This window comes from Numida meleagris, chromosome 12, assembly GCF_002078875.1.
Source record: "Numida meleagris isolate 19003 breed g44 Domestic line chromosome 12, NumMel1.0, whole genome shotgun sequence".
Lineage (NCBI taxonomy): Eukaryota > Metazoa > Chordata > Aves > Galliformes > Numididae > Numida > Numida meleagris.
In genome coordinates this window covers 12538938-12564210 of record NC_034420.1, presented here as the reverse complement: position 1 = coordinate 12564210, position 25273 = coordinate 12538938, and the positions used below count along the sequence as shown (strand labels likewise).

General features: G+C 49.3%; 3 protein-coding genes across 4 annotated transcripts; 1 reads left to right on the top strand and 2 right to left on the bottom strand.

Annotated features, from left to right (window-relative positions):
• Nucleotides 320–7337, bottom strand: RBM22 (RNA binding motif protein 22). The gene is made up of 11 exons (XM_021410156.1): nucleotides 7188–7337; nucleotides 6723–6776; nucleotides 5735–5764; nucleotides 4587–4719; nucleotides 4210–4310; nucleotides 3845–4017; nucleotides 3058–3258; nucleotides 2391–2555; nucleotides 1839–1927; nucleotides 1186–1317; nucleotides 320–498 (listed from the first exon to the last, which is right to left on the bottom strand). Exons 1-11 carry the CDS (start codon nucleotides 7239–7241, stop codon nucleotides 368–370), a joined length of 1263 nt encoding a protein of 420 aa, XP_021265831.1. The 5' UTR covers nucleotides 7242–7337; the 3' UTR covers nucleotides 320–367.
• On the bottom strand, nucleotides 7502–19338 carry DCTN4 (dynactin subunit 4). 2 transcript variants are annotated; one of them, XM_021410154.1, is made up of 14 exons: nucleotides 19133–19338; nucleotides 18052–18122; nucleotides 17542–17720; nucleotides 16643–16686; nucleotides 15832–15939; nucleotides 15210–15230; nucleotides 14217–14290; nucleotides 13934–14046; nucleotides 12795–12904; nucleotides 11905–11978; nucleotides 11468–11522; nucleotides 10951–11058; nucleotides 10470–10567; nucleotides 7502–9763 (listed from the first exon to the last, which is right to left on the bottom strand). In XM_021410154.1, the coding sequence occupies exons 1-14, from the start codon at nucleotides 19265–19267 to the stop codon at nucleotides 9550–9552; spliced, it is 1404 nt and encodes a 467-aa protein (XP_021265829.1). In that variant the 5' UTR covers nucleotides 19268–19338; the 3' UTR covers nucleotides 7502–9549. The 2 variants fall into 2 exon arrangements, with proteins under 2 accessions (XP_021265829.1, XP_021265830.1); XM_021410155.1 differs by lacking the exon at nucleotides 15210–15230 and having other exon boundaries at nucleotides 19133–19336.
• Nucleotides 20639–22304, top strand: SMIM3 (small integral membrane protein 3). Its single transcript, XM_021410161.1, has 2 exons — nucleotides 20639–20765; nucleotides 21506–22304. The coding sequence occupies exon 2, from the start codon at nucleotides 21507–21509 to the stop codon at nucleotides 21684–21686; it is 180 nt and encodes a 59-aa protein (XP_021265836.1). The 5' UTR covers nucleotides 20639–20765; nucleotide 21506; the 3' UTR covers nucleotides 21687–22304.

Genomic DNA, 25273 nt, shown 5'->3' with positions numbered 1-25273 from the left:
TAAATAGTCCAGGGTGTTCAGACTGAGGATATCAAATGGGCTTGAAAAGGGTTGGGTTTGGTTTTTCCAGAAGTTTATTTCAAAAGTGTGCAAATGGGATACACTAACAGCACTGTAATTCTGATACATCTGATCCCCAGACCCACCTGATAGTCCTTTCTGCCCCCCACCCCCACCCCAAACACTAAATGAAAGATCTGGGATGTCTTAACGATCTGATTAGCTAACAGTGACACAGAGCTCAGCTTGCCCAGTGTCTGCAAGCAGGGAAATAAGGCTTCTCTAGTTCACCCACAGCTCAACATACGGCACTACCATGGTAACTAGAAAATAACATTTACTTAAATGACAAGGGTGGCACGACGTGCTAGGGGCTGCTGTGCTTTCCTGCGTGGGCACCCATCCTCTGGGGATCTTGAGACGGGTAGTGAATGGGGCCTGGGGCTCTCATGAAGGGAGGAGGTGGCCCCATGGCGTGGAACATGTGTGGTCCAAAACCTGCAGAAGCAAAGTTGTCACTTCAGACAAAGCAACATAACAGCCAAGCAGAGGTACTGCTGTTTGAAAGTGTTGATGGACAACACCTGGCTGACAGCTGCATGACAGAGAGGTTCCATGACTCCTCACATCCCCTCCTCTCTTCTCAGTAAAACTGAGAGCAATCCTTAAACAACACACATCCTCAGTCACAGGTAAAAGCTGGTGGGGGACTGGCATGCATGTCTAAGGCCAATCTAAATTGCTTCCTACTCAGCTGTGGAGCAACTACATCCACAAGATCTGATGCCCCACAAAAAGCTCTGTCTTCAGACAGATACAGACACGCAGCCAAACACAGGCTGGAGTTCAACTAGCTGCAGAATTACCCTTTGAAGTTCAGGTTAATGCACCATGTACACAGTCAGCAAATACCCTGAGTAGATCTGAATACCAGTAACAGGGATCTCTGACATGCCTGAAAATTTGCAAGTGAATACATACCACAACAGGCAGCTCAGTTTAATCAAACTGTGCTGACAGCTCATTCTATACAATCGTTTTAGATTGCATGATCAGAGATGAGGAAAATCAATACAGGGCATGCATCAGTGTTACAGTCCAGCTGAGCAAGGAGGACTGGATCTCCAACTCTCCATGCTGGAACACCAATTTACACATCTTCATTTGAAGAGGAAAAATAAGTACCTGGAGGTGGTGGTGGAGCAATGCCAGGAGGCGGCGGCAAGGCGATGTTAACCACGGCTGGAGGGCCACTTGGAGGTAGATTGAAGTAATTTGCAGAAGCCTCCTCTTCTGCAGCTGGAGGAGGTGGGAGGGCTGCAGGGGAAACAAAAAAAAAAAAAACCCAAACCAAATACATCGTGGTTACGGAAATCCCAAACACTCAGTCAAGAGCTGCAGATGCATCTTCCTCCAGGGAGGAGGAACAATCAGTTCTTCCACAAGGGCAAACTGCTGCTACTATCGCACATTTGAACTGGACCACCCATTTTTATCCACCAGAAACTAGCTTTGATTTTTAACTTCACACAACACTCAACGAATTACGAAAACATGAAGCAAGCCTTGAACAGCCTGGGTTGCCAGTATCTTGGAGCTGAGTAACTTTAATTCACCCACCACATGACAACCTTTCTTTTCAGCAAGAATTTGCTTCTAGACAAAGCTCACTTCCCATTCCAGATTGATCTGCTGCAAACCTACTGGCAGTAACTGCTCCGGGCTCACCAGTGCCTCTGCTGTCCTGAGCTGATATTGCTCGCAGAGGTTTAACTCCAGCCCTTCTCATGGAAGCAGGTCAGCACTAAATGTTTCAGAGATGAAAACTACTCCCTTACCCCCAGGAAGTCCTGGAACTGGCTCCAACTTTATCCCGGATTCTGTAGTTCCTTCCTTGTCCTTCTCTTTACCTCTGGCTGCCTGGGACCTAAAAAACAGACAAAAGTTTGAGAACAAGGATGAGAAAAAGCAAGGTAAGGAGATACACTGCAATAGTTCCACATTTTATCATCTAGATCCACTGCTGCAGGCCAAAAATGAAAAAAAATTACTCTCAGAGATGACCAGCACCAAGTATGCAAATAATGTTTACAAGATGTAGAGAGGAAGCACAAACACAGAAACTCATCTGTGACCTTCAACCAGCAAACTCCTTACACAATCTGTGTAATCTCCAACACAGATCCCAGTGCTGAAAAAGAAGACTGTAAGAGAACTCCAGCTATATATCAGCTCATTACCTACGTCAGCTTAACAGCCAATCCAGCTCCTCAAGACTACGTAAACTAAATAAAGACCCACACACTTCCATCTATTTGAGAATCAAGCCCCTGAGGACAGCATACACATGGCAACTGAGAAAGCGATAATGTGTCAGCCCCACTACTCACCTTCCCCATTTGACATTGAGCCTGCGACCGTTGACAATGAGTTTGTTGAAGGATTTCTCAGCAGCCACTTCTGCAGCTTGCCGGGTGGCAAACTGGATGAAAGCACATTGCTGCCTCTGCACCACTGTTATTGTCCGAATCTCCCCAAACTGGTAGAAGTGATTTCTGTGTGGAAGATAAGGGGAGTATGAAATCCTGTTCCTCTTAGGCACAGGATACACAGCAGAGTTAAATGTGATAAAATAGATGTGTTTGGATCCTTTCTTTTCTCCATAACCAGTTCAGAGCAATGATTACACATCAAGCCTCTTGCTCCTCCATGTAATTATGGAATAATAAAACAAAGGCAGTGGCTTTTCTCGGCAGCTAGCTAAAGAGAAGATACAGAATTTGTTGTAAGAAGTGTAACGCAGTACCCCCAAGTGCTCAGAAAGATGACTCATCTTTGAGATTTCTCTCTGAATCAAAGCTCTTGACATGTGCTTGTTTATTTGTTCTCCAACAAGCTGGTACTCCTCTGCACTTGCCCACGAACAAGTTCCCCATTAAAGAAAACTGAAAGCCAGGCTTTTTTCCCCCCTTGAAAGGCAGATTTCCTCCCTTGAACATGAGCAGTACTCAAAGCATAAAATATACAAGCAAGTGCAATGCAAATGCACCAACACACCTGAGATCTGATTCAGTGATAGTATCTCCAAGCCCTCCAACATACAGCGTAGTAATAGTCTTGTCATCAGGAGGGTCCAGTCGAGGCATGGTTGATGCTCGTTTCAGAAGTTTATCAGCTACAGGATCGTTAATTCCATAGTAACGATCTTTGATATTCTGATCAGCCAGAGGATCGTCTGGATCTGTAGGTTTCTCATGCCTAAGGTTCAGCAAACAAAGCATTTCTTAATACCAGTCACAGCTGCAGCTTACATGACTTCATCCACCACTTTCCCCTCTAAACACCATCTGGTTGCTTATATGCTTAACCCTGTTCACAGAAAGATGTCAAAACGGAACAAAAAGCCCGAAGAAGTCAGACTGTGGCTATCAACATGCTATTGGCAGAACTGCCTTGAGTTCTGAATGAATGGCACTTCTGACAGCCGAGCATTCAATACTACGAAGCCTAAGAGCTGGATTTCAAATGGCCTCTTGTTCAAATACAAAGACCTCTGATTGTGGGGACTGACGCCATGAAGGGAAGAAATGAACTATGCAAGAGAAGAGCTGCAGTCACTGCTCTGGCAAAACACTACAAACCTACGCAGCAAATTCCTCACAAATGAGCCTGTCACAACAAAGATTTATTCATGGATGCTGCTCGCCACCTTACTGCAAATTTCACACTAACTCCAATCACAGTGTTGCACCTCCTGCCCACTGCAGCATTTCCTGTTCTTCAGTCCCTAAGGGGAGCTGTATCTGACCGCGGTGAACAGAAACTATTTAAGATGTGTGTGTACCTGTAAGGACATTCTTCTCCTCTCTTGCATTCCCCTTTTACCCAGAAGGAACAGATGTGAGGACGGTTACGTTTATAGTAAGGAGTGGTCCGAGCCAGCTTCAGCAGCATGTCGCTGGTAGAAGTAGCTTTTCCTAGTGCACCAACTGGTCTAGTGCCATCAGAGTTGGCTATCTACACAGCAGTTAAAAGGCAGGCAAATTATTACATACACACATCAACACTGACAAGTAATGCAGAGTGAAAACAAACAGATGAATTTAAGATGACGTGGGTCATTCCTTTACAGAGAAAGTGTGTTTGACCCCTTCCCTCCCCTGTACACATCCACACACAGAGATCATAATTATAATAACACTTTCTTACCTCTCGTTCCATGTTCTGGGTGTAGTACTCTTTATTGACATCAGATTTAGGCATTTCATCCTTAAGGGACAGTCCTGCATCCCGGACTTGAATAGGCAAACCTAGAATTAAACGAACAAAAAACTCCTATGAAGCACAAGCTGAGAGAGCAAAAAAAATAGTTACTACAACCCGCATTAACCAGAGATAACTTATCTCCTGCTCAAGCACACCAAGCTGCCCCTGAATCTCAGAAGAGATTTGATCATAAAGACTTGCTCTTCTCAAAGTCTGTCTGGAAACAACTGTGCCAGACTCACGCACACATTTAAAGAAACTTTCACTTCAGAAGCAAGCAGAACTGTTGCCTCTCTTAGTTTACCCTTTTTGGTACACACCATATTCCAGGTCAAGCAGACAGGTTTGACAGACATTCTTCAACTTGCTGCAGGTCTGGCACACTTCAGTTTTCTTGAAACGCATGCGAACACCAGGACACCAGCGAAACACTGTGAAAGGCCTGGCACAAATCTGAAAGACAGAAAGTAGACAACTGAACTGCCACCACACTGCAGCAAAGATACCATTTGAGCTCCTGCGTAGGAATGTACAACTTGAGCATGTCTAGCCTCTTTGAAATGTAAGCCCAGCTTCACCACCTCAGAGCGAAGTTCTACACAAAAAATGTTCAAGAGTTCAAAATAATACTGATTTCTATTTGCTGCCTCACAGTGACAGGAGGAAGCTTTGCGAAGGTCTGGGAAAGGTTTTGAGTTACTAAAGTAATCTGAATGCTGAAAGTGGATCTACTCAAAGGACAGAATTCATTTTTTATTCCAGAAGATGTCAGCATGGAGCTATTAGAGACAAATTACCAATTATTTGCACACTGAGCAGTCACTGAAATAGCAGCAAGCCCAGTGAGAGCAAAGTGACAAAAAAAAAATACAGCCCTCTATGCCATGTGCTGGAAAGGTGCATCCGCTTCTGCTGCATATACATTTGAGGAACAGAAGCAAGATCTCAACACAAACTTCCTCCCTACCTCAGATGACAACTGATAAAGGGGGCAGAGGGACAACTCAAGTCAAGAAAATACTAAATATTTCTTGCTCTCTCAGATACAAACCTGTCTTATTTCTTATGATAGCTAACACAAATTATTAGCTGGCAAAAAATAACAGATTCAAAGCAAAACCTAAACTCCAGTTACTTATGCACAACTTAGTAAAAAAAACTTGTAATAGAAAATATGAGATCATTTCACATGCTGAAATATTTTAGCAAAATCTAGTAATTTAGATAAATGGGAGCAAATCTTAACTCTATGTGAACAACCTTCAGTAATTTTACCATTCCAACCATTACCAGAACTAGCATAGTGAAGATGGCTGACCTAACATTTTATGCAGTTATGTACACATTAAGTTCTTAACCAAGACAAACATTTTCCTGAAGCCAGCAGATTTTTCAAGACCATTAAAACATATTCCCCCCAGATGTGCACCAATTTACAAGCTCACTCTTCAAAAGAAAACGAACATACCTTGCATTCTTTTCCATATTTCTCTTTGGTCTGAAATATAATAAATGACAAGAAAATATGAAATACCAAAATATCATTAGTGAATGATGAAACATACCACTGAACTTACAGCACAGTGATCTTGCTCTTATTATACTGCATTTAGACTCCCTCACCTCTATTTTTTGTGCTTAAGTAGAATCGTCCTTGCCTGGCAAACAGGTTTCTAAGAAACCCTCAACCTACTTTCTTTTTAGAAGCACTCATTAAAACAAAGTACTGTGAGCCCCACTTCATGAACCAAGGAGAGATGATCATGAAACACATTATTAATAGCTATTTTTAAGCAAAGGTGATGTAACTGCATAAAACAAACACACAAAAGCAAAGCATTTTTAAAATATCTATACTGGGAATAAAGTCATGTTTCATAAAAACGTAATAGCTCTCAGCAAACTTGGGGAAAAGGGAATGTGAGGGAAAGAATCTAAAGGTATGTGCTACGTAACTGGACTGAGCACTGAGAAAAGCAGCACGGAACGGCCTGACTCATCTGACCAGATGAAACCAAGGGCAACAAAACAGGATTTAAATTCCTGTCAGCAGCCTTTGTAAGACAGTTTTAGCTCATTATCATGTACACGTGTTATGCATGTTTTACAAATTGTGCTAATCTATTTAATATTCCAGCAGCTCACTGCTTCCCACATCACATGATTTACTGGTACCAAAGCTTTACTGCTGTGTCCTGCACTCCAGACATTACACCATGACGTCCTGCTCGGCTTTTTGACAGAGTTATTATTAAATCCTGTACCAATCACCATAATGTGATGCACAAACAAAGGCATGAAATAAACCCTGCCTTGCATGGCCATGTAGCCAGGAGTGCATCTCCTCAGCATCTCTTCCTGCACCCAAGCTTACTTGAGCCCTCAAAACCCAACAGTTCTACGGTCACCAGCACCCAACGAAGAGCACGGGGCCGCGCTGTCCAAGCGGCACGTACCATGCGAATGTACGGGTTTTCTCCCAGACACGTCTGGCACAAAATAGGGAAGTCCTGAGGGGAGTAAGAAGAAAGGAAAACATGTACAGAGCGATCAGATCATCACAGCAGCAGTGGAATCACCCTCTGTGCTCGCCCTGCCGAGTGAACCCAGCCTGACTTAGCAAGGTGCTTAGAGGACCCACTCACGGGAGGCCATTTGAGAAGCTGCTATCCACGCCCTTATTATTAAAGGATCACAGCACACCAGCCACTCCTATTCTCATAACCCACCCCACACAAACCCAACCTACGGGACGTGCCCGAGGCCCGGGCTCCCCAGCTCTGCAGCAGAGGCCACCCCGGCCCTGCGGGCCCCACTGCGCCGCCCCAGCTCCGCCCCAGCTCCACCCCAGCCCAACCCCCACGCAGCCCCCAACCCCAGAGCACGGCCCCCCGCCGCCGCCCAGATCCCTTCGGGCTCACCGCATCCTCCCAGTTCTGCCGGTTGTAAGTGTTGGAGCCCAGCGACGTCGACATGGCGGCGCCGCGCCGCTCCGCCTCGCTCCCGGCAGGCGGCGGGAGCCGGAAGTGACGTCACTTCCTCTAGCGACGGGCGCGGGCGGAGCGGCGGGGGCGCTCTAGGCACGGCCAACCATAGAGCAGAGCAGCGCGGCGGAATCGGTAGGAGCGAATGGGAACAGGGACGAAACCATTGGGAGCGCGGGGGTGCTCAGCTTTTTATTTTTTAATTATTACTATTTCCCCATTAACGGCGGTGTAAATAACAGTGCAGAGCCTGAGAGCCAAGGTCGCTTTATTGAAGATCACTACATGACGTTAAGCAGTAAGGCAACAGTCGCCTGTCATTAACGGGTAACACCGATGGGCAAGAGCTCCTGCGCCCCGGGAGCGAGGACAGACAGACGGACAGACACAGCTCACGGCATTCCTATCACCTACAAGCACCTAACGGGGAGGAACAGCTCACCGAGAGCGTCGGACTGCTCGGGCAGCTACCGCTGTGCGCACCCAGCAGCGTTCAGTGAGGCACAGAGCCCGGCAGCGTGTCATTCTCCCATAGCACAGAGCACAGCCCAAGCCCATCCCAGTGCCTCTGGATGCACGGGGGCCGGGAGCTGCAGCCAGAGGGCTCCGTCAGCCAGCAGCATCCCAGAAGCTGCTTCCATAGGTAGTAGTGTTGCGGCTAGTTTGGCTAAAGAGAGAACTCATGGCCAAGGCTTAAGTGTTTCGTTATCTGGAAGGTAAAACAGCAGCAGACACTAGCGCTATACATTAATAAATACAAACTACGCTTCTTAAACTCATGCTGTACACCTGCGTGTAACCTAGGTATTGTAAACGTGCTGACTTGCTGCTCTGGGAGGCACTGCAGGAGCGGGGCTGTAAGGCGCGTGCGTTCCTCCCAGGCACGGGGAAACCACCCCTCTGGGCACGCTAAGGCAGGCTGCTTGGTTTGCGGGAGATGTGGCCTTATCCTCCCCTCCCACACAGGGATTTGCAGCTCTGGGCTGGCAGAACCACAGCAGGAGCATCGTGAGCAATAAAGCTGTCCTTGGCTGATACACAAACCTGTCCCAAAGCCAGCACATCAAAGCCCATCAGAAACGGGTAATGAAGGTAAACATTGAACTGGGAATGAAAACTGAAGTCTCCCGAGGACAAGCAATCTCACCCACTTGCAGTGTACTACTGCAGTGAACTGGCACTCAGTATCCTGCATACACTCTTAATTCAAGTTTTAGTTTGGACTACAACCGAATTACACCCCAGATAATTTTTTTTAAATAGTGGTACAGTGTATGCTAGTTACAGTATAACAGCCTTTCCTCCTTTACACCCCCCCTCCCACAGCTGGAAAAGACAGTAGGAACTTGGACAGCCTCTGTATTTTCTTTAATGCTAGAGCTAATCTTAATTCTCCAAGTTTAGTACTGATTGCTACCCCTATTAACACACACTTATCAATACAAAGACTGACAGGCAGCCTCTCAGGACCACTCTCACCTCAGTAAAGAAATGTAGCACAATGTGATTTCCCAGCTTCTAACAATTCACACTACCACATCCACCTTGCAACACAACGAGCTTACAATGCGGTTGGTGGCCAGTCAGATCCATGAACACTGCAGTATATCATGTTTTGGGACTGAACACACTAATTTCCTTTGTGAAACAATTTACCACTTTGGCTACAGAAGCTACATATGCCAGAGTGTTTTTTTGCAATAACATAAAGGGTTGTACGTCTGAGTGCCCCACAGTTATTTGAGGTATCCTAACAGGAAGCAGAAAACAAAGGAATGAAAGCATCATGCTGCAGCAACAGAATTGCCAGTAATGCAGCAGACACTGCCACCTCTTAAAATGTTTGTTTGAGAAGGGCGTAGCTCTGTGTGGGGAAAAAGGAAAAAAAAAAATTCACTTTCGTGTATGTAACATTAGGTCCGTGGGCTGACATGAAAGAAGAAGAAAAACAAAAGGGTTTCTTTTTTGTTGATAAAGCCAAATTCAGCCAGGAGTAGTGCAAGTCTGGAGAAAGCTAGCTCTATCTGCGTGCTGAAACACGTGCTGCGAGTTAAACTAGCCTGTGAGAGTGTGGGGAAGCAGAGCTTTAGTTAGTGGGCACTACGATAAGAAGAGAGAACAAATCATCCCAAACCACGGCACCCTCACCCACGCAGCCTCCTCCTGATGGCCTGGCTGCAGCCTGTGGCACGCACCCACACATCACACAGGAGCTTTTACAGAAGGTTTCACCAGGGTGCATTCTTTTACTGACGGTCCATCCTGCGGCCAGCCATGGGAACACGAGCGCTGGGAGCTTTTAAGGGAGCACTGGACCGAGGCTGAGCTCAACGTGGTGGGTAAGCCAGATGACCTCCGAGACCTGATCACCTTCCTCACTGGGCCGGATTGGAGCAGCAAGGTTTTTAAACTCATGCTTCATCTTAAAACTCACGGTCACTTCGCCCTCCTCTTTCTGTGGGGTAACCTTGATGAAAACTCCTACCTTATTGGCTTTTCTGAAGGCAATAACGCTGCAAAACAGAAAACAAAAGAACTGGGTCAGCTGAGTTCTCAATCCATTGTTCTGAGAGATTTATTCTGACACTAAGCAAGAGGGATGCTCAGTTTACAGCCCACAGGGTGAACATGCCTCACTAGAACAATTGCTTTGCTTTGAGGCCGTTGCTCTTTTTCCAGGGGACTCACAGCCACTCCTGCCTCAAGATCAGAATGCAGTACCCTCCTCTAAGCTGGCAGCTGCTGGCAAATCCATCAACATTCCTGCTTTGGCCATGGAAGTTATGTATCCAGTTGTGCAATAGAGAAAGGCCATAACACATGGCTCAATCTGCTTTGTAAGAGGCTGTAGAGTGTATTTCAATTTGAAAGATGGAGGCACCTCTGTTGTACACCCTACCGTGTGGTTCCCATCACCATTTTGAACCCTCTGCTTGCAAAGGAAAGGATTACATAGAGTATTCATGGAGAGAACCAGTACCACCACCTATAACTCAACTGCTCTAACAGCACAGTTGCTTTAAATGGATGAAATGTCTCCTGAATAGTCCAAACCACAAACAGAAAAGAAAGATTTGCACTGCTCTTCTCTGATCACAAAACCAAACAAATTAACAATTAAAAAAAAACATGCTGAAGAGAGAGAGCATATAGCAAGTTACTTGGTTAGACTGCCAAGTATTTAAGGGACAGGATCCCTACAGGACAGACAGCACTCACTCAGGGTCATCCTGGAAGTCTTGAGGCTCTGCCAGCTCATCATATTCTGCTGCAGCATCTTTGCCAGCCAGAATAAGCTCCTTGGGAGGAACTACTACCTGAAACAAAACACCAAGAGAAGAAACCTTTCAGTACTGACCACCATTTACATTACAAAGAGGACAAAGCAATTCCCTTCCAGGGCTACTCTACTACAGCTTAACAGAAAAATGATTCGTCCTGGGCTTCTCCCTCCTCTGGCACTGTTTATTTACAACTCTATCTGTGAAGTCGCTTATTTCTCCCTTGGGCTCCAGATCTCAATGATCAGACAGAATTTTAAAATACTTTAAGAGCTGATGTTTACATTGATGGTGGTAATTTAAGCCTCCCAGGAAGAAAAGGAAACACAGTCAGTATGGACTAAAGGTGTGACGTGAGGAAAGATAAATGGGAGCAGAAAGCCTTGGAAGAGGCCTGGCTTACACAGCAGGTACAATACCTTGGCAGTGCTGTTAATGTTGTCAGGGTCTCCTTCCTCGCACTCCAGCAGCGTGACATGTGTGATATTCTCCACTGGATTAGTCAGAGTCAGAAGAACTTGGCTTTCCTGGAAAGATTCAAGAACTGCAAGTCAAGAAGTAATTATGCTAAAAGTCATCTTTATTGTTAGCACCCCCATATGCTGTGACTGATTGACAACCTCAGAAATCAAACTGCTTACTCAAAGGATGGAAAGCAAACAGCACCATTCCTTCAGAATGCCAGCCTGGCAGTATCATGCCGCACTGCTCACCTTTTATTCTTCAGATATTAGCATGTACTTGCTATGCCAGACATCAGACTGCACTGTAATCTACTCGCACAGTGTGACAAGTGCAGGCAGCGCTATCCTGACCACTCCCTTAAGCCCTGCAACTCTCTCTAAATGAAGCTAGCAGAGCCCTCAGGAAGCAATCCCACATCCACACCTCTCTGTTATGCCTTACCCTAAAACGTTTCTGGAAAAAAACACTGACCTTCATGTAGCGCAGGTTGGGAATAGACATGATTCTCACTTCAGGGATGTAGTTACTAAAACAACAACAAAGCAAACGACCATGATAAACTGTGTGCTGTCTGTAACCTATCTGCTGAAGTAAGTACTCCCAGGCATCTGGCTAGCATGTTCAATGCTAGTAGAGTTTAGCTTACATCAAGCAAATAAATGAAGAGCCTTTTTGCTATATAAGACTGCATTGCCTTTTTCGGACTGCTGAGGTCCTCAGCAAAGTTTTAATACACAAGGGAGCAAACTTACTACAGATTACTCAAATGCATAAGTAAACTGATTACATCACCTTAACAGATTACACAATTATACAAGAGGTCAAATCAAGTGCACAAAAGAAATGAAAATATAAGGCTCTAAGTATTGGTAGGCAGTTGCTAGCCCCACCCCCCACATCCTACTTACACAGCAACCATCTGGATCTTGAATTTGATAGATGTTGGATTGAATTCTGGTTTGCTCAGGTTATGTTCACATTTCTAGACACAAAGATATTTTTGTTAGCACCAAGAGATGGCGTGTGCTCAAACAAATGAATCAGAGCTGCAGGCACAGGGCCACTAGCCACAGCATTACCAACCTCATGTACAGTGCACACAAAGCTATCTTGGGGTGCACGTAGCTGCAATGGTGGCAAGCCATTGATACTCTGAAAATATCAGTGCTGTAAGTGCTATCTCAGAAACACAGTTTGGAACCAAGCTTAGACATTGCAGACATTGACTGCAGCAGGAAGAAGGCACAAATAATTGGAACCCAAGACTGATCTCCTTGTAGGCTACTCTTTCAATACAGGCTCTGCCTGACACGAATGATTTCTAAGAAAACATTCTGAAACTGTATTTAATTCTTGCCTGTCTTCACTTTCCAGCTCCCTGCTTTTCTTCTCTTTCTGCCTTCACTCTAGGAGCAGCTTTAGTATTCTGCACTGCCTTTCGCTAATACTTGGTTTATCAATGTGACTTTTGTCTTTAGTAACTGAAGAATTTTATAATACCAACTGCACTGGCAGCCTTCTATGATTCTTCTCCTAGGCAGGACACAGATTCTTCTGCAAATCCACTTTCGTGTCCTTACATGTCTTTGAACAATGTGAAGGGCTAGCTGTACTGTCATCACATCAGAGATGTGACAGCCTCCCTCATCACCTCATGCTGCTTCCAGTAACTTGGCTGAAGAGTTTCAACAACCAGAAGCATTTGAGCAATTTCTATTAAAAAGAAATGCAGAGCCCATTTCCCACAATCCAAGTTCTGTGAGCCTCGAAGCAGCGATGTTTTGTAGTTATTACCCACCCGACAGCGCAGCGAACGTTTGATCAGGAGGTGCTTATGACGTGGGTAGAGCTGGGAAGCACAGATCGGCTGGAAGTCAGGCTGCAGCAAGCGCTGATGCAGTGTTGTCACTGGGTGACAGAAAGAAGACCAAATTTACAACTTACCCAGGCACTGGAACTCAAGCCAGACTGTACATACGCACCGGCCTAACAGCAAGTTTGCAAAGGGCAAAGCGGTTTTCATAGCTTTGTTACTGTCACAGCTGGGTGCTGCTTGAGTAGAATACAAAGTTTTGCAGCAAGGAGTTTGCACAATTCAGACTCACACAAAGAACTATTGACTACAGAGTTATACAGGCAAGGAACTCCAGCAGCCAAACTCCCCATGGTATTCTCCTGTAAAAAAGGCTCCTCACCACTGTCTAACAGGCAGCGAGCCACTTGGCAGCCTTTCCCTCAATGCAGAAGCTATCTTCTTCACCAGCATCCTATTTTCTCAACACTGACAGAGTCTCATGAGGAAAGGAGACAAAGACCATCCACACATTCCCAGAAAGCTTACATAAATTATTTAATATGTGTGGACTTTGGGGCCTGCAGAACTGAGAACATCTGTCCTGCTTAGAACCACCTCAGCAGGAAGTTGACACTGCATCCTGTACCTGCTGTTTTATCCCATTTACTCCTACATTTCTTGGACCAATCTACAATATGTGCTGATTAAATCATGAGTCATGAGTATCTCACAATCATACGTAAGCTGTTCCGAACTGATGTCAAAATCATGCACAATTGTTACTTAACAGGCCAGTTAAGGTGCCAACTCCCCAGCAGCACAACTACTTCCTTATTATCTGCTATTATTTGAAAAAGGATGTCTGGCCTTTTCTTCAACCAAATTTCACCTGCAGAAAAATTAAAATCAGTGAAAAAATGAAACAAGAGTAAAGAAGTCTGTTGGTTTTGGCCCCGAGCTTTCCAATTTTTTTTGCTCAGCTGCAATCAAAATTGCCATTAAAAAGTCACAAATTTCACACCATTTCAACCCCAGTATAAAATTACTAAAACCTTGAACCACTAGAAACCCACTGACAAGTTTCCAAACACTGTCTGTGTTATAAAATGAATGGCAAAAGTGACAGAATATTAAGGTATTACCTTCAGTCAGATTGATTGGTCTTGTGTAGTAATCCTCAGGAAGGGGTTCCATTTCTTCCACTGCATCAGCTGGCTCAATCTTGATCTCCTTTTGGTCCTCTCCTTCTTTCAGACTGAAGCAAAATAACAGGAAACTTGGTCATAAAACACGGCATAGGTGCTCAGACAAACAGCAAGAATAGCACCGCTTTATACCACAGCGGGCAAGAGGTGCTAGGAGTGCAGGACAACAGTAACTGCACAAGGATACAAAATTTACTCGTTTCTATTAGGTGACACTCACGAGAGTCCAGCGAGAGCGCTGATGGGAGCACCCGGCCTCTGGCGCTGAAGTCTGGTTCCCAGGCCATATTTGTCCTACAGGAAAAAAAAGGCATTGTTAGCTCGAGGTCAGCTTCCTTCCAGGGCAAAAAGACCTACTGCAAACTCATTCTTTGAGCTGCATGACAAGCATAGGGAAACAAGCAAATTAAAGCAAAAAGGGGAAGGTATTCAAGGCCGCTCAAGATTTTTTTTCTGCTCAAATTGTGAGCGAGGAGAAAATAATTACCACCGCACTGCAGACTGGAAGAGACAAATGTTTGTGGATACTGCTTATAAAATTTTTGTTGTTTTTAAACCATCAGCCTACACTACTAACATATTCTCCCTTCAGCTGCTTGTCAAGTAGTGCAGAATGGAAGTTCAACTGCATAAGAAGTAGGTAGTCATGGCTATGTGTCCACGTGAAATGCTCTCTCTGCAGCTCTCCTAAAGCATTTGGAAGGTTCCATTTCCTATGAGCTTCGTTACCTAAATTTCTGTCTCACCAGACACAATCACTTGGCAGGAGCAGCTGAGCTACTCTGCTTTCTGCAGCTGAACTGTACACAGGATGTTTGGAAGCAGAAATCTTCCTTGGGGGCAGAACTGAAAATTTAATTCTTACCAAATGAGAAATCTGAGCATCAGCCTATCCTGGTGGTTCTTCAAGGATCAGAAGACTGACATTAGTATCATTTCCCTCAGGTAGCTAGATGGACACCTCTTGGCTGAGATTTGTGAAGAACTGCTTTTCAGCTGTGTGTTACTTACCCAAGGCAATGCCTTGTTTCCAAACTAGCAAAAACTATTTTTTTAAACACGTTACCCTCTAACTAGTTAGCCTTCGGGTGCTTTTGCTCTATACACATTCAAGTCAGAGACCCTGAGGAAAGGTGAAGAGCAGAATGTGTTACTGCCCTTCACTTGGTACCATGAGAGCTTTAACACCAGCAGAAATGGTGAAAAGACTTACCACTACATGTATAGTGTGTTGCTGTGGAGAGCCCCCAAAATAGCAGCAGGTAGCAACGGAGACAAAAAATGCAGCCATAAGACACAAGCAAGGGCACAGAGCAGGCACAGTTAATTGAGAAGTAGCAAGCATATGCGGAGTCATCCAGCTGAACGAAGTAAGCATTTACCTGACAGTTACAATGAACAAGTAATTCAGGCCACAATCAAGTCTTAACGTTAATTTCAGTTGAGACTTCATGCAGCGAAGTGCAGGACAATCCTGATTTGGTACTGAGCAGCAGTATGCTGCTGTCCTGAGAAGGCTAACTCCACTATCATTAACTACAGTTGTAATGCATTTCACTGCTGGATACATACTCTTTTGCCTGGCAGTTACTAACCCTTCTGGCACTATTGGAGAGGATTATTAAAGAAAAACATAACGTAATACAAATTAAAGGGTGCAAAACTACGAGTCCCTAAAAAAATCCCAGCGCATTTTCTTCACGTTATTCACAATTGAAAAAAAGAAAAGAAAGCAGAGAGGCCCTATCATGCTACCCCTCCACCCTCGTATTTTCCAAGCTGAGGCTGCTGTGCATCACTTTGCCTGCTCTGAGAGCACAGTACTCCCAGCTCACCGAAAAGGCCAGTGGCATGTAGTTTCGGCGTCGCACCAGCTTCTTCCGGTCCCTCTCAATCTTCTCTTTCTGAGCCAACTGCTGGTAGTACTCAACCAGCTTGTTAATCTGGAGGGAAGAAGAGGTACAGATACCCAGTGAAAGGGGAACAAACGCCACACCAGTTGCAAAATTTCTTCGTGAACAAGCTGGGATTCCTGCTACTTATTTCACTCCATTCCTAGTACCAGCTGTAGTTCACAGGATATACATTAAAGAAGCTGCTGTGTCTTAGAATTTCTTAATGCACATCATGGGTGACAAACTGATGTTCCTCTGGGAATGAGGCCTACCAGAAAACAGCAGCCAGTTCTTGTTTTCCAGTTAGTAACTGTCCCTGTTTAGATTCATCCTTTAGTTCTTCCAAAGCAGTCCGCATGCTTTCAAACTTATTAAGAGTTTTAAAGAGAGACCAGTAAAGCAAAATTTGATGTGTTCTGTCAAAGGTTAAGAACACGTCTCATTAGATAGCAGACTTCCTCAGACACACATAGACAGCATGCTCATTAGTGTAATTTTAACAGTGCTACTAGTTACTATGTTTGCAGTGGAGATACTCCTAAACAAGCAGTTTCATACTGTGACATCCATGGGAGAGCCTCTAAGAGGCCTTCCTTCCATTGAATTCAGTCAAGGCAGAGATTATGAACTGGACCTGGCACCTGAAGAATTGTGTAGGTGCAGAAAAGAAGATCGAGAGGGCCTGGCACCTCTAACAGCTCTTTTTAGCTGATGCCATCTCAGCCTAAGGGTGGGCTTCCCCTTCACTCACCCTCTGCGTGTGAGGATTCTCTGGTTCCTGCCAGCCACCACTAGCTGCAAGAGAATAAAACAAAGTCCTCAGGAGATTTCCATACTCCACACAGAAATCACACCTTACACCCACCTGCCCCAGTCCTAGCAGTGAAATATGGCTTTCCCTATATTCACTACACTTACCATCACAGTTCCTCAAGTTTGTACCTGCATAAATATACACCTCTGCAAGCTTTTCACATGTAGGTTTGGGCCAAAGTGACTTCCCCAGCTTTTACACAGTACTCGGGGGTGACTATGGCAGTACGCACATCAGTTTATAAGAACACTTTCTTATTAAGAGCTGCCCATGTCTCTGCACCTTCATCTCCAAGTCTTCAGTCATATGAACACTAGAAGTCAAACAGAACCTGCTTATTCTACTCAGCCTCATTCCTGGAGCCTGATAGATATTTTCTGCATGTCTTATGCACTGAGGAATAAATAAAAGCTTTGTTCCATTTCTGTCATGAAGAGAAAAAACAGGTGCACACACTAATACCTCTGAAATAAGCCTAAACAAACAGAAGTGACAGGAAATGAGTAAGATTTCTGTGCTGTTAGACTGAGCAACTTCAAAGACTGAAGCAAGCTCTCAGCCAGGGGGACAGCACAACTACTGACAAAGACCCATGTTTGACAGCTTTCTGACAAGTCAGGTAACACGAACATGGATGTGTGTCAGATGTTACACTTAACTCAGCTCTTCAAATGAGATTTCAGCAACAAAGCATTTTCTTGTCAATTTCCCAGCTGCGACTGAAAATCTAGACAAACCTTAAGCTTATCATACAGCCAGAAACTAGACTGATTGTATTCTACCTTCACTAGACACAGTGGACTCCTATTTGCCTTGTGTCTTTGCATGTCACTTACCAACAGACTTGTCTGCCATGCCCACATCCCGGGAAGTCCAGCGGCAAAACCCACAGGCCAAGTAATATGCTTTCTTCATGGTAGTCTTGGCTGGGTCATCGGGGAGCGGAGCAGGAATGCTAGTGGCCCGAGTAGAAAGGGTGTGCATGCAGCAGGAGCAGTCAAAGCAGTTAGCACACCTGGAGAGAGAAAGGCCTTAGAATCATGGAATCATTAAGGCCTTAGAATCATGAAATCATTAAGGCTGGAAAAAACCTCCAAGATCATCTAGTCCAACTGTCAGCCCATCACAGCACTCCTAACGCAGCCCACGGGCACAGGAAAATGCACTCAACAAGCAAATCAAGATTAAACCAACATCATGGGAAAACACTTATTCTCCAAGACAAACTAAAAGGTAACAAGTGACGTAACTTTTGAAGGGAGCTTCAGGTATGTGTGGTCAGGTGCTCATAATATAAGGACGAAGCTGCTCTACATGGTGGCCCTTGATGACAAAATGAACCTTACCGATTCTTTTTCAGTTTGGCTTCAGCTGATGGCATGTTTTCCAGGCAGCTGGGGCAGTAGTGGGAATCCACCTGAGAGACAACACGGACACGTCACAGTTCTGCCACGCTGCAGCACACAGGCAGCAGCTGGACACTGCTGCACTATTCCTGAGGCTTTGCCTGCAGACAGGTGTCCCAAGCCAGCAGGGATTTGAGGTGTTTTTTGATATTTGAAACCTCAGGCCATCTCAGCCAAAACCTGATGTCTAATAACGTCGGGAGGTTTCTTAAGATACTTTACACTCTGCCTGGTACATGGCAAAAGCACAGCAGGGCTTGGATGATTGCACGTCTCACAGTGTCACTTCTGAGCCTGGACAGCAGGCTGTAACACAGCTTTTGCTATTTCTATCTATATTTATTCTGCCTTGTACCTACACCAGGCACAAAGGCACATGTTTCAGGAAACGTTTTGCTGCCACAAACGAACGCTGTCCATTAGCAAAATGGTAACAGAAAGGAGACCCTTCCCGAAGAAGGAAACATCCGCAGTCAGGAAGGGACAGGCCCGAGGCCTCCCCGAGAGCACTGCGATAGGGGCAGGTGGTGACACATCTGTTTTCTGTTCCTGCGAGGCTTTACAGTTTGCAGAAACACCTCTTCAAGGAACCTAGTCCTTTTCCTAACGCTTCTTTAGCCTCTGGCGCTTTCTTAATTCACAGTATAACCGTGGAATTGATTTAGAGGAGCCCGAGCGACCACCAGAGCCCGAGGCCGGGACAAGGCCGCTCAGCAACGGCAGGGGCTCGGCCCTCTACACGCAGTCCCACCTCTGCCCCGTGCGCTCCCGCCAATCACAGCCCGAGCTCGGCAGATAGACAGGATCACTGAGCCAATCCACCGCGAGGCACCGCCCCCTCCGTCATGGACAGCCAATCACATCGCTCAGCCCAGCCACCGCTGTGCCCACCCCCGGCCGGCGCCGCGAGCCAATGACGAGGACGGCCGCGACTAAGCGGCAGGCGAGGCAGCCAATGGGCGCGCGCGGAGGGCAGCGCCCCGTTCCGTATGCCGGCGCGGCGCGGCCGGGCGGCCGTTACCTCGTGCGAGACGCACTCCAGGGAGCGGAGCTCGCTACAGTAGCGGCAGAAGTAGAGCTGCGACAGCGGCGCCCGCATCTCCTTCTCGCCGCGCACCAGGTACAGCACCCGCTCCGACTGCAGCAGCGACGCCATCTTGGGAGGGGACGGCGGCCACGCGCCGCGCCGCGCTTACGTCACCGCGCTGCGCCGCCCCCGTGTGCGGCGGAGACCACGTGACCCGCGGCTTTAACCCCCGCGGCGCCGGGCGGAACGAGATGGCGCGCTGCTCTGCGTGCCACGGTCTGCGCGGGGTCTGTACTGCGTGCGGTCTGTACTGCGTGCGGAGCTCGTGTACGGCCTGCAGAGCGCAAGCGTCTGTGCTGTAGCCTGTGCCACGTGCAGCCGTCGTCCATGGCCTGAGTGACCCCTGCAGTGCTCCCGTGGCTGTGCGTGGCCTCTCGCAGTGCTGCGCTGCCTGTTTGTGCCATGGGTACTTGCAGCGTTGCAGTGGGCGTGCGTGGCCTGGCTGCCTCTTGCAGCACCGCGGTGCCCGTGCGTTGCACGGAGACTTCCTGCAGCGTTGCAGTGCTGCGTTCAGCTGCCTCCTAAGCAGTGTGGCTGCGGGGAGGAGGAGAGCAGCAGCGCCCTAGCTGTGCCCGCAGCTCCTGCGTGTCCTTCTGTCAGTCACAGCTGCTCTTTACTGAGATGCGAGCAGCACGGAACAACCCAGTGATCTGCAGATGCGTGTCAGGTCCGGGTGCTACGCTTCGCTGTGCTCTGCAGGCAGTGTGCATGAAGTCAGCTCCTGGGCATGGCACTGAGGTTCCTCTGTGTGAGCCCTGCGGTGTCATGCAGCTCCAGCCTCTGCCTGCCCTTCTCGTGAGGCTGCAGAGGAAACCCACGACTGTGATGCTTCCAGTGCTTGGCGATAAGACCCCATGTGGCTTTATCCTAGGCTGCAGCTGGAGGCTGATGAGGGCAGAGCTGCTGTGGGCTCCTGCCTGGCTCTGAGTGTGGGGCTGCTGAGCTGGAGGAAGTGATCTGTGATGGTGCTCGGCCACGAAATATGAGTAGAATACAATGAGAGAGTGTCCTGACCTGGGAGGGACCCGCAGGGATCATCAAGCCCAACCCCAGCTTGATACAGGAACACACAAACCCTATGTCTGAGAGTGGGGTCCAAACGTTTCCTGAGCTCCGGCAGCTCGGGGCCGTGCCCCCTGCCCTGGGGAGCTGCTCCATGCCCACCACCCTCTGGTGCGGAACCTTTTCCCGACCCGACCCTGACCCAGCACCATGCCGTTCCCTTGAGTCCAGTCACTGGTCCCACGGCGCATCCATCTCACTTCCATCCCCACACCCACCCCACACCCAGCACGCGTCCCGCAGCAGGGGCCGGGTTACCCCATCCCCTCAGTGCTCCCGCACACAGCGGGCTGCGGGAGCTTGGACTTCATCCTGGGGCGCTCCCTGCCCTCTCTCCCTACTTCTCTCCCCTCCGAACCTCCTTCTCCTTTCCCTCTCCCCGCTCCCTCCCTCGCCCAGCCCCGCTTCCCCTCCCCGCCCCGTCCCTCCCCCGGCGGCCGCCCCGGCTCCGCGCTCCGTGCCGGGGCCGTGCTCGGTGGGACGCTGCCTCCGCTCTGCGCCGCAGGTAGGGGACCGGCCCTGGGACGGGCTGTGGGCACCGGCGTGGGACTCGCTTCGCGCCCCGCGGTGCTGCTCCCCGCCCCGAGCCACGCGTGGCCGTGGGCACCGCGCTTGGTCGCGGGGAGCTCGGAGCACACCAACCGGGCGCGGGGCAGCACCGGAGCTCACCCGGGTGACCCTCGCCCGGTCGAGAAGGCTCTGGGAGCGCAGCCCACGCGTGTTTTCAGCGCGCTCGGGTTGCTGCGGGATGGGGGAGGCACCGCGGTGATGATGCTCACCGTGCGGTGCCCAAGCAGCGCTGCTAATTGAGCCGTTAATTGCGTGACTCAGCGGGAGCCGAGGGGTGCGGGGAGCTGTGATCACGGGCTGCGTGGCACCACGCGTCCCAGGGCTCTGCTTCTGCAGGGAGCTGCTTTAGGGCTGGGCACCCCCTGGCTGCCCCCGGCACCTCACTGCAGCGTCGCTCTGCGCTGCCAGCAGACCCCAAAGTGAGCGGGTGGGATGCCTGCTTGCAGCTTTGCTCCATCAGCTCCTTTAATTGCAGCAGCAATTAACAGGGAACATTTTTTCCCCGGGCTTCCATCCAGCTGCATCAAAGCATGCTGTAAATCCCATGGTGTCTCGAAGGAGCTTTGGCCAAAGCCTGTTTGCTCTGCTAGGAATACATGGCCAAGGCTGGATGTGGTTTCCCTGGGGAGGCTTTGGGCTCTACAGCCCCATCACCGCTCTGTGTCTCCCTTTTAGGATGGACCTCCCCGGCCCTGCTGGTCCCGCAGCACTCCCCAAGCACATCCTGGACATCTGGGTCATCGTCCTTATCATCCTGGCCACCATCCTCGTCATGACAGCCCTGGTGCTCTGCCCGGCCACCGCCGTCATCATCTACCGGGTACGGACTCACCCCATACGCAATGGCATCGTGTGAGGGGGAACAGCAGGACTCCCACCGCAGGGCACCCCGAGAGTGGGGAGAGGATGGGGTTGGAGCTGGGGTGAAGCCACCGTGCTGCCAGGGAACTGCTAGGGTCTGGTGGTGTGGCATTGAGGACATGGAAGTGATGCCCAGCTGGAAGTGACTTGTTCCTGTAAGATAGCTTGCCTCTGTCGTCTTGCAGCCACGTTATCCCATTGGGACTCTCCCAGCACCAGCAGCAAGGCAGCAAGGACCATAAATGCCTGGCATAGTTATTTCTCCAGCTGCTTGGGTGGTTGGAAAAGAAGAGTTGAAGCTGGATGACTGAGTTGGCTTCTGGTTGTGCAACCACACTGCTGAAAGCATCACTGCAGGAGCCCATCCCAGTAGGAATGCAGCTGGCACCAGTGGTTTTGTGTGTCAGATATCGGCTGGAATTGCAGGAAACCCCCCGGGGTTCAGATCCTATGGGTCCAGTGGGGCAGAGGAGTGTGAGCAGCCCATCTGCGTGGTGATGGGGCTGCATCCCTTCCCCTGCACTGCTCTTCCCATCAAACAGGCAGCAGAGGGTTCCCCCACAGGTACTGCCAGACCAAATAAGCTCGTAGAAAATAAATCGACTTTATTCCATATGTGTGTCATGCAGCTCTGTGGTTGGTGCTGGGGTGAACCGCTTTGCCACAGCTTCCCAAATCCTTGCCCACCCATGAGCCCACTGCACAGCCCTGTGCTGCCATGCAGCCCCTGCGCTGGGTGTGATGCAGGGCCAGGGCTGCCGTGTGCAGGACAGGAGCCCTGCGGCCAGACGAGCAGCCTGGCGTGACTCAACGTGAGAAAGTACGTAAGCAGTGAGCTGAATCAGGCTGGGATGTGGGAACGGTTGCTTAAATGCTGCGTTCACCACTGCGGAGGAACATCCTCTCGGTTTGGGCAGGGTTTGCTTTGGGGTCGGGCTTTCTGTTCGAAAGCACAGACCCCAAGGATCGGGGATGCCCCTGCTGGAGCTCAGCCTGGAGACGTTCTCTTTTCAAGCTGCCGTATTGCTCTCCCCTCTCAAGTTGCTGAACTGGAGCAAATAAGCAGATTTCTTTCTCCTTTGTTCCTCCTCTCTCCTTTGCTCGCTTGCAGTGGCGGTGTGCAGCTGTTGGCAGTCAGAGTTCTGCGGCTCGGAGCAGCCCCCGCCTTGCTGCTGCCCCCGCGTCCCACCCCGCTGCCAGTAGCTGCTGCCTGGCACATGCGCAGGGCAGCTGCGGTTCGCGGAGCAGAGCAGCATTACAGAAGGTGGATAGGGACGGAGCCACAGCTGTGTCAGGGGTTTGAGGAGGAAGCCTGGCTTGAGGTAAGAGATAAAAAAACACAGCCGTTCCCACTGCCCCGAGCGCTTTTCTCCTGGGCCAGGGGTGCACGAGGGATTTCCTTTCGCGGCAGAGGAGATTTCTGGGAAGATCTGATCCTATTGCAAACATTTCCAGGAAAGGCATTGTGGAGCGTTGCAAAGAAGGCTTTGTGAGCAGCAACAGCCCAGAGCCACGTGAAGCAAAATGGCAGCAGAGGGGAGAGCAGGGGGGAGCGGGGGCACTCCCAAAGCATGACAGTGGGGGATTGAACACCTGGAACAAAAGTTCAGAGGTTGCACTGGGACTGACGTCGTCCCATGGCCTTGTGCTGGCTCCTAGTGTGCAGCAGGGTCACACGGGGTCCCTGTCCCTTACCGTGGTCTCTGCAGCCCCTGATGTGCAGAATGGGTGAGCCCTGCTGGAGGAGAAGGGTTTGGAGGCGATGGGTGCGGAGTGCCTGGTGCTGACCCAGAGCCATGCAGGGCAGGATGCTGCTGTCCTGCTGCAGCTCCAGAGGCGGTGGTAGCAGGAACGGGGCTGGAAGCACCACTGGCCACCTGCCCCCAGCCCCTGCCAAACATCTGCAGCAAGCGGGGCGGGCTCTGGCAGAAAGACACCCGAGGAGGGAGGCTGATGGGCGGTCAGCTCGTCCCACGCTCCCTTTGTTGGGGTGGGGGGGACCCTGCTCCAAGCACAGCACGGATTTGGGGTGACACACGCAGGCTCCCATCGCACTCAGCAGTGGGGATGGGGATCCATCGGCCGTGGCTTGTTGAATCCTACCCTGTGCCTCAGCGCTCTCCCTGGGGAGGCTGGCCTGGCGTCAGGACCCAAGGAACAATTTATTTGTGTTTTGGTTTAGGAAAAAAAAAGCAGTTCAGGAGCAGGTCAGCCCTTCCCTGTGTGTGGAGGCGATTTAGGAACGTGTGGAATGGATGCGTCCACTGCCACAGCACAGCCCCAAGTCCCCGCACACAGCTGGAAACCCACAGAGCCCCACGTCGACAATTAGGGGATAAATACAAGGATGGTGGGAAATAGCAGGGAGGGAGCGCACCTCGAGCAGCCCCACTGCTCTGTGACCAGTGTCCCCTGCCACGGGGGACTAGAGGAGGGCTAAGCCACCTCTCCATGTGCTTAAAGCTTTGGGGAACACTGTGACTGAGGAACACGGAGGGACCTGTGGGAACACTGCTCCATGGCTGTGCTGCAGGGTCCCCTCCATTCCATTGTGCAGGGAGCAGACCCCACGCCAGCTGTCCCTGCTGCAGGCGTGACCTATCCACTCTGTTCCTAGGATCAGAGGTTCACTGCTCTGTACCCTGTTTTCCCCAGTTAAGCAATCCCAGCTGTGTTCCATCAGTCTGTCACACTTTCTGTCATCGACCTCGAGCACACCCTGGGGCCCTTTCAGAGCCTGCAGCCCCATCCCAGGACATTGTGTCCCTGCCATGGGATGGCAATTGCTCCCCTGAGCCCACAGCATTGCTGCTCTTCCCTTCCCCTTTGCTGCTCTGGGAGGAAGCCCTGGCTGGGCCAGCACTGCTCTCTAGCAAAGGTAAACTCCAGTGCTGGTGCTGGTGGCTGGACACTCGCTGTGTCCCAGGGCTCACCCGCTGCCACACTTTGTCCTAGGTCAGTGACCCCCTGACCACAGCCTCCCTCCCAGCTCCCCCAGACCGGTTCATCAGGCCATTTGGAGGGATTTAAGGGAATTTACACCTCATTGCGGATATTTCCCTTGGAGCCAGCCCAGGGCAAATGTTTGCGTTCCCTGAGTGTGCAAGAAGGACCCTGGAAATTCCTGTCCCTGAGGATAAGGGGATAAGGGACCGCAGGGTCCTGCCCTTGGCTGGTGACCACAGCATCACAGCGGGGGCACTTTGGGCTCACCCCATAGAGCCCAACCCAATCCAACCCAAACCAATCTCCTGAAGGATGCTGGCGGAGTGCTTTGGTCCCTGGACTCACGCGTCTCTGCCCAGGGATGGCATCAGGGTGTCACCTTGCCCAGGTGCTCCTTGCACCTGGGCGAGGTGGGGATTTTACGTTGCATTGCATAAAGCAGGATTTTAATCCCCAGGGGCTCATATTGCAGCCCGTGGGTCACACGTCGCTGCCAAGCAGAGGTGGCACTGACAACAGTCCCCAACAACCCCCCCCCGACATAAAGAAAGAAAGAAAGAAAGAAAGAAAGAAAGAAAGAAAGAAAGAAAGAAAGAAAGAAAGAAAGAAAGAAAGAAAGAAAGAAAGAAAGAAAGA

Excerpts from the sequence above, each read along its gene's own strand:
- DCTN4 (XM_021410154.1), bottom strand. The coding sequence starts at position 19,267 with ATGGCGTCGCTGCTGCAGTCGGAGCGGGTGCTGTACCTGGTGCGCGGC. Across the intron at positions 18,123-19,132 it reads TGGAGTGCGTCTCGCACGAG|GTGGATTCCCACTACTGCCC; the intron begins GTAACGGCCGCC and ends GTTGTCTCTCAG. Across the intron at positions 9,764-10,469 it reads GACTTCCAGGATGACCCTGA|CGTTATTGCCTTCAGAAAAG; the intron begins GTGAGTGCTGTC and ends TCTGTTTTGCAG.
- SMIM3 (XM_021410161.1), top strand. The coding sequence starts at position 21,507 with ATGGACCTCCCCGGCCCTGCTGGTCCCGCAGCACTCCCCAAGCACATC.
- RBM22 (XM_021410156.1), bottom strand. The coding sequence starts at position 7,241 with ATGTCGACGTCGCTGGGCTCCAACACTTACAACCGGCAGAACTGGGAG. Across the intron at positions 5,765-6,722 it reads AAAACCCGTACATTCGCATG|ACCAAAGAGAAATATGGAAA; the intron begins GTACGTGCCGCT and ends ATTATATTTCAG. Across the intron at positions 4,311-4,586 it reads TCTGCTTGACCTGGAATATG|GTTTGCCTATTCAAGTCCGG; the intron begins GTGTGTACCAAA and ends GTTTAATTCTAG.